The sequence below is a fragment of the Chrysochloris asiatica genome, unplaced genomic scaffold (genome assembly GCF_000296735.1).
Source record: "Chrysochloris asiatica unplaced genomic scaffold, ChrAsi1.0 scaffold00079, whole genome shotgun sequence".
Classification (NCBI taxonomy): Eukaryota; Metazoa; Chordata; class Mammalia; order Afrosoricida; family Chrysochloridae; genus Chrysochloris; species Chrysochloris asiatica.
In genome coordinates, this window is record NW_006408597.1 from 11639618 (window position 1) to 11651614 (window position 11997).

The window sequence follows — 11997 nt, forward strand, 5'->3', positions numbered from 1 at the left end:
AGAAAGATGAGGCTTTCTGCTCCCGTAAAGATTTACAGCCTTGGAAACCCTGTATAGGGTCACTATAAATCGGAACCGACTCCACGACACATAACAGCTACAACAACAACAATCCTTAATACTTAGATGGGTATGTATTTTGGTATTTGTTATGCTTTCTGATTGCCTCCAGGTAGATGTGATTGGGAAATGGGCTTCTCTTTTCACTCTTCTTCTTGAGAAATTTCAAGATGCCACAGTTGGTCATTTTGACGTAACTTTGGGTTTAATTTTTGGCTTATTTCCTTTTTTGTCTGCTTGTCCCACTCCACAATCCCCGTTTAGGCCTTTTTTCTAGTTGTAAACAGTTCAGGGCCGACTGTAGTTTTAATTGGAAACTGTCTCTTTAAATTTCTAGGAGATCTGTGTGCATGCATAGTAGAACCCTCCGAGGATGGGGCTGGGGTGTCCACTAGCTCAGCATCCCTATAGTCACCAGAATGGAGGTACGCAGACAGCAAGGGACCAATGAACAGATACCAAAAGAAAAGAATATCCACACCTTTATCTCCGCGGTTCTGCCAGGCATCTGTGGATGCTCTGATCTTTCCCCTACTTGGTGGTTCCTGGAGCAGTTTAGCATCCCGAACTAGGAAGCAATGAATTTCTTGCTTCTGCCACAAATTCTCCCAGCTGTAAGCCTTCCAACCTTATAAATATTCCTTTATATGTGGTTCAGAGCTCTGGGACCATCCCCTAAGCCTGATTGGTTGGGTATTCTGTGTTGTTGCTGACGGAGCTCCTTATTGCACTTCCACCTGATCCGCCATCTTGTTTGTTCTCCCACAAATACTTTTTTAAAACAACATAAAAGGTTTTTTACATACACATGAACCTCACCAGATGGAATAAACAGGAATCAAATTGACTACATCTGTGGGAAAAGATGGTGGAAAAAAATCAATATCATAAACCAAAACAAAGCCAGGTGCTGACTGGGGAACAGAACATCAATTGCTCATGTGCAAATTCAAGCTGAAGCTGAAGAAAGTTAAAGCACTTCATGAGAACCAAAATATGACCTTGAATGTATCATACCTGAACTACATCCCCAAAACAGAGTTGATGCATTAGACACTAATGGTCAAAAACCAGAAGAGTGGTGGGATGACATCAAGACATCCTACATGAAGAAAGCAAAATGTCATTTAAAAGACAGAAAAGAACAAAATGGATGTCTGAAGAATATCTGAAACTTGCTTTTGAGTGTAGAGAAGCTAAAGCAAATAGAAGAAATAAGGTAAAAGAGCTGAATGGAAGACTTCAAAAGACAGCTCAAGAAAACAAAGTCAAATATTATAATGAAATGTACAAAGACCTGAAGTTAGGAAACCAAAAGGAAAGAATGTGCTCAGCATTTCTCAAGTTAAAAGAACTGAAGAAAAAATTCAAGCCTCATCTTGCAATATTGGAAAATCCTAAAAGCATCAAAGGAATATGGAAGGAATATACAGAGTCACTATACCAAAAAGAAATGGTCAATGTTCAACCATTAAAAGAGGTACCATATGACCAAGAACCAATGATACTGAAGGAAGAAGTCCAAGTTGCACTGAAGGCACTAGAGGTGGTCACTCTTCTATGCCAAGAAATTTGGAAGACAGCTACCTGACCAACTGATTGAAAAAGATCTATATTTGGGTCCATTCCAAAGAGAAGTGACCCAATGGAATGCAGAAATCATCTAACAATATCATATCACATATAAGTAAAATTTTGCTGAAGATAATTTAAAAATGGTTCCAATAATACATTGATAGATAACTACTAGAAATTCAAGCCAGATTCAGAAGAGGACATGAACTAGGGATAGATATCACTGCTGATATCAGATGAATCTGGGCTGAAAGTAGAGAATACCAGAAAGATGTTTACTTGTGCATTATTGACTATGAAAAAGCTTTTGATTGTGAGGATCTCGACAAACTATGGATAACATTGCGCAGAATGCGTTTTCCAGAACACTTGAATGTGTAAATGAGGAACCTGTACATAGACCAAGAGGCAGTTGTTAGAATAGAACAAGGGGATACTAAATGGTTTAAAATCAGGAAAGGTGTATGCTACGGTTGTATTCTTTCAACATACTTATTCAATCTGTATGGTGAGCAAATTATCTGAGACATTGGATTATATGAAGAAGAACATGGCATCAGGATTGGAGGAGGATTTATTAAAAACCTGTAATATACAGATGATGTATCATTACGCTTACTTGCTGAAAGCGAAAAGGACTTAGATACTTACTGAGAAGATTCGAAAGTACAACTTCCATTATGGATTGCACCTAAATGTAAACAAAACAAAGATCCTCACAACTGGACCAATAAATAATATCATTATACATGGAGAACAGATTGAGGTTGTTAATGACTTGATTTTACGTAGATACACAATCAGCCCTCATGGAAGCAGCAGTTAAGAAATCAAATGTAGTATTTATTGTGTTAGACAAATCTGCTGCACACGACTTCTCTAAAGTGTTCAAGAGCAAAGCTGTCAGTTTGAGGAGTAAGGTGCACCTAACCCCAAGCCATGGTATTTTCATTTGCCTCATATGCATGTGAAAGTTGGACAAAGAATATGGAAAACTATAGAACTGATGCATTTGAATTATGGTTTGGAGAAGAATATTAACAGTACCATGGACTGCCAGAAGAATAAGTAAATCTATCTTGGAAGAAGTACCTCCAAAATGTTCATTAGAAGCCAGGATGGTGAGACTTTGTCTGTCATACTTTGGACATGTTATCAGGAGGGACCATTCTCTGGAGGAGGACATCAGGCTTGCTAAAACAGAGCGTCTGCAAAAAAGAGGAAGACTCCCACACCCAAGGAGATGGATTTATTGACACAGTGGCAGCAGCAATGGACCCACGTGAGCAACAGTTGTGAGGATGGCACAGGACCAAGCAGTGCTTCGTTCCGTTGTGTGCAGAGTCACTATGAGTTGGAACCCACTCTGTAGCACCTAATAATAAATAATAACTGATGTTTCAAGAGGGCAGTGGTGGAATTCTCACCTTTTACCTAAGAGACTGGAGTTCGATTCCAGCCAGTGTTCCTCCTGTGCAGCCACCACCTGCCTGACATTGGAGGCTTGTGTGCAAGCCTATGATGCTGAACAGATTTCAGTGAACCAAGATGGACTAGGAAAAAAGGCCTGGCAATCTACTCCCAAAAATGAGCCAAGGAAAACTCTATAGATTATAATAATCAGATCAGCAACCAATCATGGGAATGGTGCAGGATCAGACAGTATTTTGTTCTGTTGAGCATGAGGTTGTCATTCACGGCAGGTAACCATTGAGGTCTCGGGACTGCCAAGGTAGGAGTACAATATGGTCCCTGTGGCCTAGGTTCATCCAGAAAGGTGAGCTCTGAGTGGGCCTGGGATGAATTTACAGGTCAGATAAGCTGGTCAGGACAGGCTCCTGGGCTCTTGGTCCTTGACTGCTGAAGCAGGTATGAATAGGAAGCCAACTTGCTGGTGCCTCAAGGCTGTGCCTGCCACAGGCTTGAGAAACTGCCTCAGTTGTCCTGTCTGGGGCTTCCTCCTTGCACCCCCTGCCAGAAGGCCAGAACCTGAACCTTACTTTCTCCTTCAGTGTGGCCACTCGGATTGAGCAGCGAAAGAAAATGAACTGCAAGTCCTTCCGCTGGTACCTGGAGAATGTCTACCCAGAGCTCACGTGAGTGCGGCCCTCTCTCTGCCTTAGTAGAGGGTAGTGGTGGCAATGGTGGCTTTGGGGATGCCACCACCCTTAGGTCTCCCATCCCAGATAGAGTGACTCTTTCTGGCTGCTGGTGTTTAGCTTGTGAAGACTCTTGGGATGCTGAAAGGCATTACTAAGAGTTAGAAATGAAAAGTGGAATTTTTAGCAGACTGGGTTGTCCCCTTAAATGGCCAACCCCTTTGACCTTGTTCTCTCCCTCCTGGGAATGTATCCCAATGAAATTAAGCAACCAAAGCAAAAAGCTGTTGGCAAAGAGATATTCATTACAGCCTTCTCGACTGCTGTGGGGGGAAAAAAAGAAGAAGAAATAGCTAACACTGGAGCTGAGTTTAGTAAATCTCCATATATCAGTTTACACAAATCTTATGCAGCCATTAATATTATATCACAAAGACTGTGAAAAAACACGGGAAATGTTTGCTGTAGCAAATGCAGAAGGGAAATGCAAGTTGGGTGTGAACAGGGTTGTTGTGTAGTCTAAACAGAACTCTGCCTAATAAGCAAGAAAGGCTGGGGGCAGGGAAGAGGAGATTCTTACTGCTTTTCAGTGTCTTGGTTACATCCACATCGCTCGCTTGCTCACTTCTTCAGGTCTTGACTCCAATGTCCTCTTTTCAAAGAGACTTCCCTTGACCACAGCAAATTTGCTACAATACCCCCTCCCCAGCATTTCCTGCTTTATTATTTTTTTCTATTTAGTGAGATTCTCCAGTTACTTTTGTTAACTGTCCTCCCCCACTTAACCACAAACTCCATGAGGGAGTTTTGTTTTGTTCTCGGCTTTATCTCTAACATTCTAGACCATGCTTGTCATAAACTAGGCACTCACTAAATATTAATGAATGAATAAGTTGCATAATCAATACAGCTAAATAATGTCTTTGAATTAGCATTCTCCTTTCTACAGCAGTCACCTTGGGGGCTGAGGTCATTCCACCGTAGACAGCTTTCTCACAAGGATGCTGGTTTAGCTTTCCGGAACATTCCTCCTCTTTCATAGTTGCTCTCAGAGCTCTCGTATCCTCAAAGGAGGCACATCTTTGTCCTTTGAGGACAGACCCAAGTCCAGTGAATAGCTGGATGTTTAACCTAGACCATAGTATTCTGGGTCCTAAATAATATATGACAATAAAGTAAGAAGACTAAAACTGACTGGGAGCGATTTCCAAGGAACTCCAAAACAATTTGAGCAAAGGCAGCATCCTTGAAGATAGTCCCCGCTCCCCAGGCAGTAACTTTGAAGGGAGGAACATTAATTTTTTAAAACGTAATAAATGAACAACTTCCTGAAGTGACTACTACAAAAGGGGACAGCAGTCATTCAGATGTGTTATTTGTTGAGACAAATAAGGGAAGAGTCATTTCTTCACATTCTGACAGAGCTCAAACAACACTGGATGCAAGTTCTAGATTAGACGTAGGGCACAGAAGGGTGGGAAGCCTGTCCTTGCCAGACTGCAGCACCTCATCCACATACCTGAGAACCAAGAGCAATTAGTTTGTAATTATCAGAATCACAGATAAGTCACAAAGCAGGAAAAGTTGCCTCCCATTTGCTCTGGTACTGTGTTGTTTTGCTATTCTGATAGAATGCCCACTACTGGATTCTATCAGATGGCTCTCCCTCTAGTCAACTCTAGTCATATCCTGCCTCCATTCTCAGGGTGAGGGGGCAGGAGTGGATCCACTGGTTCCTTAGCAATGAGGCTGCTAACCTCAAGGTTGGCAGTTCAAAACTACCAGCTGTTCAGCGGGAGAAAGATGAGGCATTCGGCTCCTGTAAAGATTTACAGCCTCAGAAACCCTGTGCAGGGTCACTATGAGTCGGAACCGACTCCACGGTACTTAACAACAACAACTATAGGCACAAATGATATCAGTTTCCCTCTAAATGGGATCCTAGTAGTCGTCCATGCCTATAGATGGTCAGTGGGGGAATTCTCAGAAAAGGCTAAAGGAAGAGGCCTTTGCTTTCCTAGGCCTGCCTGCCATCCTGCAGGGCTCTGCTACAAATCAAGGTTGATATCTGCAGCTGGCCTCAGCAACTGTTCCTCGTGTTCTACCAAGAACAGCTGTTCAGACTATGCATTGCATTATCACACCACATCTGTTAGAATGCTGGTCACACAGCAGACAAGGTACGTTTAAATAACACTCCTTGGAAGAGAGCAGTCAACTAACTCTCTTCTAACAAAGCCAGTATATAAAAAGACAATCTTTTAACGGATGGAACTGAGTGTCTGGAAGGAGCACCTATTGCTAGTTCTACAAAGACAGTGTGAGGGCTAATGGCAGCCCTGCCTAGCACAGATGCATAAAGTTGCAAGCAGATGAAAACATCTTAACCTGGCCTTACCAGGGAACTAGGAAGGGTGGTGATGTGTGTGACCAGCTCAGCTGCTCCAAGGCCGCAGTTCCACATCAATACCGTGAGTTGCAACTGCCCTCCAAGCTGCTGTTTGAGCCCAAGCTTTCCTCTGTAAGCATCAGTGAGTGCCATTGGCCATTGCCACACTGTAAGCTGACCAGCTTGCCCTCCTCACTAAGCAACAGGGGATGGGACAAGAAAGAGAGTAGGATGGTCTTGACCAGTCTCTGGACCCTTCACTGCATTCCCCCAAAGCACAGTTCTCAAAGAGGATTCAGCAAGCAAGGGACTTGGGACATGATCATGTTCAACGGTCCAATGCTGATTCCTATGAGGGGAGATCAGATCTTTTGACCAATTCGGACAGTAGTCGGACCTCCCACAGCATTCTCTATTTCTCTGCTGGTTCAATAATCCATTTCAATGGCCACACAGAGCTCAGACCAAACTCACAGTTAGAGGGCTTAGTAGAGACGGAATGGGTTGCAATTCAGGATCAGGAATGACTCAGGTTACAGTTCTTCAATCAGGACAGCTTCTTGGCTGTGCCCACAGGCAAGACTCTCCTTGGATTGCTTGGGCAAGGGTTGCAAAGCTGTTTAATTCTTAAGCACACTGAGGCATCCACTCCATCAGTAAGCCTTAGCCCAAAGGTGCTCAGTTTTCTTGCTCTGTGGGTTGGCACACCTCACTCCATAGGCTGGGAGACCTACTGAATCATCTTGTGCCTGTCTCCTGATTCTGCTGCTGCCAGTTCTCTCCCCAGGCTTCCCTCTTTCAGGATTGAGGAGTCCTGAGTTTCTGCCTGAGCTCTCTGGCCCAGATCCTTCCACTGTGTCTCTGACCTGGCCTCACGGAGCTGCTTCCAAGCCGAGGACCAGGCCCAGTCTTCTTGCTCCCTCATAGTCTTCTGCTCACCTCCACTGCTTCCCTGGAGACCTCTGTCTTCTAGTAAGCCTGGGGCTGTGGGCAAGGACCACCCTGACTACCACCTTTTCTCTCAGTGTCCCCGAGAAGGAAGTGCTCCCTGGCATCATAAAGCAGGGCGTCAATTGCTTAGAATCCCAAGGCCAAGACGCAGCTGGTGACACCCTGCTTGGAATGGGGATCTGCAGAGGGTCTGCCAAGAACCCACCTACGGCCCAGGTAGGTACTGAGGCCCTCTGGGCAGGACTGAAAGTGGGAGGAGCCAGTGGTATTGCCCAGGCGTTGGGTGAGGGACTCGCTGCTGCTCATTCTCATCCTGTCTGCACGCTCCTCCGCATGCTCACTTTCCCAGGGTGCTCAAGCTGTCCCCTCCCACTCTTGACTTGGGTCTACTCCTGTGATGTTTGCATCCCCTCCTAGCCTGTCTCACAGTCTCCCTCTATGCACCAGACAGCTCCCAGTCCTCTCCTGGGCCACAGCTTGTACAGTAGGCTGCTGGACATCCAGCACTGTGTACGTGTTCATGCAGTGTGTACACACAAGGGCAACATCTGTGCATCCATGAGGACATCAAAGCCAGACCGGTCAGAGACCCCAACCTTGCCCAGCTCCCTGGCTGCCCCTCCCCTTCCCTCTTCCATGGCCCTCTGGCCAACTTCAGCTCAATGCCACACATACCCCAACATTTTATTATGACCAATGTCAATCATATAGAAATGTTGAACAAGTTGTACCATGGATACCCATACACCCACTGTTGGCTGTCTGCTGTTGCTGCTGTCCAGTTATTCCTTCCAGGCTGATCTTACTTTGTAGCTCGGGCTTTCTGGCCTCTGTTTTGCAGGAGTGGCTGTTCAGTGACCATCTCATCCAGCAGCAAGGGAAGTGCCTAGCTGCTGCTTTCCCATCCCCTGGTGCCCTGGTCGCACTGCAGGTGTGCAACCCAAAAGAAGGCAGTCAGGTAAGCCTCATCACTGTGACTGTGAACATTGCCACCCTGGCCCCTGGGGACAAGATAGCCAGCAGCCCAGGACCAGACATATAGACTCAACTCTCCAGAGTGTCTGTGGGGGCCTAAGCCAACATCTGTTGGTATTAGTTGCCGTTGAGTTGATTGTGACTCATGATGGCTCCCTGTGGGTCAGAGAAGAACTGCTCCATAGGGGTTTTAGAGGTTAACTTGAGAAATAACTTACCAGGCCTTTCTTCCAAGGTGCTTCTGAGTGAATTTGAACCTCCTACTCTTTTGTTAGCAGCCGAGTGCATTAACCACTTACCTCATAGAGGCTGTGCTAACAGTTCTACATGGATCATCTTGATGTGGGTCCTAGCACTATTCCCATTTTATAGGTGAGTCAACTGAGGCTCACTGAATTTAAACTGTCTGTCGAGTCACATGGCTAGTCAGGGGTAAAAAGTGATTCAAACCAGGTCAGTGTGACGCCTATGCCCTGCTTTAATCCAACACATATTAGATACTCCATCAGTGTTTCGTGTCTGACTGCCTCGGGAATGGAGACTTGATACAGGGATTTCTAAGCAGCAAGGAGCAGCCTCTTTCCATTTGTGTTCTCACACATGCTCGCTCCATCAAGGAGGAAATAGGTGCTGAGAGAGAAGATGTCACTTGCTCAGAGCACACAGGGCTGGAGCTGGAGGCTGGCTCCCTGCAGAGCAGCAGCTCCCCAATTGCTTTCTAGAATCTGGTCCTCTCTTGGAGTTCATGTATTTGAGACTTCGGTGAACGAGAGCAGGTGTGAGGGAGTCCAGATCAGACATGTCCCTCACCTCTGAGGCTCAGTCTCCCCACATATAAAAGAGGGCCTCCTCCCCTGCCTCCCTCACAAGAAATCTCCAGGAAGAAGCTCTGGCCAGACCCAGCACTGAATGTCCAGGAGAGCGGTGAGACCCGAGATGTGCTAGATGGTGCTGGAGGGAGACTCCTGCAGTTTGATGAGAACCTTCTAGTGATTGGGTGATGGATTAATTCATTCCTTCATCATAAAACTAACATATGTGCCAGGGAATGTATAGGTCATGTTGGTGTCAAAAATGAAAAGACAGGGTCCTTGGCCCCAAGGAATTTACAGTCTAGCGAAGGAGAAAGAGGAAGGAGCAGTGATGTGTTATAGAGGGCTGAATGCTGCTGTGGCCCCAAGCATGGTCTATGAAGTCCAGTGGAGCACCCTGTAAAGCAGAATTGGTCACTGAGACATCCTGGGGGATGGGGGGATGGCCACACTCTCTCCAGCTGGCATTGCCTGGAGGTAAATACAAGAGCACAAAGCAGAAGGATGTTGTGAGTCTCAAAGGGGACAGTGACCCTCTCCCATCAATTCCTACTGCTCTTTATACAGGGACCCCCTCTTTGTTGGGGTCACAGGGGCCCAGAGAGTCTGGTCCTCAGTCATCACCTCTCACAGCCTTACATTCTCAAGGGGAGTCCAGGATCCACTGCCCCCCACCTTCCTTCCTGTGTGCCCAAGTGTGTTCCCTTCTCTGCCCACCCTACATCCCCTGCTGCTCTAGCCCTGGGACTGCAGCTGGTCTCTTCTAGCTGCTCCAGTAAGAACACAGATCCTTCCCCTTAGAGACCACTGCACTCATTCCACCTATTCCGAATACCTCCCATCTCTTAGGGATGACAAGCAGCTAGACGTGCCTGGCTATATGAAGGGGAGAAACCAAAATAGGCCTCTATGGCTATTTCTTCTTCCCTGAGCCTTGAAACACAGTTCTCACCCTCATCCTTTCTAAGTATTTTAACAACACTCCAGCCTCTATCCAAGCCCTTCCAACATGTTTTATAGGAATAACTCTTCTTCTCTTTGTCAAAGCTGGGGAAGATGAGATACCAGGAGGTGAAGGTACTGATCTGGGAGCCCCTTCAGGAGTCTGTGATAGAGGAACTTAAGTCTTCCCACTCCCATCCATCTGGCCGCAGTCTTCATTTTTGCAAAGATTGCAGCCAATTCCCTCTAAAGTGTGTAGATAACTGGCCTCATGGTTTGGGCCAGGTCAGAATCATAGGGCTGCAAGGAGGAAAAATCTTGTTTGAAGAAGATTCACATAGGCCAGGACTCACAAATTCAAATCCTATGGATAGCTGGTGGTTAAGAAGTATAGTGTAGACTAGCAGCCCCAATGGTGAACTGAGAACAAAAGCCCCAACCAACTGATGTAACATGGGACACTTCCAATGCTTAACGAGAAGCTGCAAGTAATGTTTTCACAGGGTAACTAAACTAGATTTTAAATAAATACTATGCAGGCCAAGGAGACCCTGGTTGGTACAAACAGGTGATGCACTCAACTGCTAACTGAAATTGGCAGTTTAAGTCCATCCAGAGCATCTTGGAAGAAATGTCTGGTAATCTACTTCCAAAAAACAGCCAATTAAAACACTATGAAACACAGTTCTACTCTGACACACATGGGGTCAGAATTTACTGGGAGACAACTGGTTGGTGGGTTGGTGCAGGACAAACAGAGTACATCTCTGGGTTGCATTCAGTCTGTGGGCATCTACTTTGCTTCCTCGGGTCTAGACAGTCACCTCATGCAAACTACAAAACAGCGTCATTGGGAGGCAACAGGTTGGAGGCTTTATATAAGGTCTCTTTTTCAATGAGGGAGATACAAAGTAATTGGCGCTGTAGGATAACAAGGTTGGCAATTCAAAAACCCACTAGCTGCTTTCAGAAAGCCTATGCAGGGTCACTTAAGGAGCTCTGGTAGCGTAGTGGTTACGAATCGGGCTGCGAACCTTAAGGTCAGCGGTTCGAAACTACCGGCCGCTCCGCGGGAGAAAGATGAGGCTTTCTACTCCCGTAAGGATTTACACCCTCGGAAACCCTGTACAGGGTCGCTATGGGTCGGAACCGACTGACGGCACTTAACAACAACAACAATGCAGGGTCACTTAGCTACCACTCTAAATCATTGTTTTCTCCCCTACCTCTAGAAGTGGAGGAGAAAAGGCTCCTTCATCCAGCAGTCGGTCAGTGGACTCTGCCTGGAGATGCAGCCCACACAGCTGGTGACCAACAAGTGTCAGGCCGACACCTCAGCCCAGCAGTGGCAACTGCTGCCACACACATGACTGTAACCCAGGACCTCCTGAACCTTTTGCATGAGACTTTGGGACCGGAAGGGGGTTGGGGGTGGGAGTGTAAAGCGGGCTGTCTCCATCTCCTCACATTTCTGCCGGAATCATCAGCAAACACCCCTGCCCCCGCACACGTTTCTCCAAAGCTTGTACTGGGAAGGCATTTGGACCCAGGACCATGCCCTAATGACCTCTCTGCTGTCCTGGCCTTGCCCTGGGAGAGGAGATGGTCAGGATGTTGGACTGTAGCTGGGCGAGCTGGTCGGGTGCCCCTGGACCTTGTTCTCTCCTTCACCCCTTCTGTGGACCTGCCCTTTGTTGACTGCGGGGGGTGCCCAGCTGGGTCATGGAGCTTCCCTGTTGTGTCAAAAATGTGAGAGAAGACAGGGGACATCATGGATAGAGACATGAGGGGAGGGGCAAAGAGAGGGAGGGAGAGAGGCAGCCTGCAAAGGCAGGTAAAGAACAGGAAGGAAGTGACCCATCAGAGATGCCGAGCCTGGTGGGGACTGGGTTGGTGAGGGGAGAAATGGGGTCCTGGAGCAAAGAATGGATAGTTTACAGAAGAACACAGAAGAGCAGCAAAACCCCCAAAGAACAAGCTCTCCTCCCTCAGAGGTAGTTTCTCCCCCACTTTGACAGCCCCAGAACCTCAGCTCAACGCTTTACTCCAAGCCCTGCTGCTTTGGGGTCCCTAGATGCTTAGCAAGAGAATGCAGATGGGTATTTCGGGGCAGCCTTGGAACAAGTTTATCCAACAGACCCCACTTCCGTTTGCCCTTGTGTTAGGCCAAGGCCTCTCCCTCAAGCCTTAATGA

General features: G+C 46.6%; 1 protein-coding gene across 1 annotated transcript in view; it reads left to right on the forward strand.

Annotated features, from left to right (window-relative positions):
- The window catches only part of GALNT16 (UDP-N-acetyl-alpha-D-galactosamine:polypeptide N-acetylgalactosaminyltransferase 16), a 48495-nt gene extending 37008 nt beyond the window's left edge, over window positions 1-11487 (forward strand). The window contains exons 11-14 of the mRNA XM_006865580.1: window positions 3648-3731; window positions 7149-7290; window positions 7916-8032; window positions 11036-11487. Of these exons, the coding sequence (XP_006865642.1) occupies window positions 3648-3731; window positions 7149-7290; window positions 7916-8032; window positions 11036-11173 (481 nt within the window). The 3' untranslated portion in view covers window positions 11174-11487. The remainder of the gene's footprint in view (window positions 1-3647; window positions 3732-7148; window positions 7291-7915; window positions 8033-11035) is intronic.
- The last annotated feature ends 510 nt before the right edge of the window (window positions 11488-11997 follow it).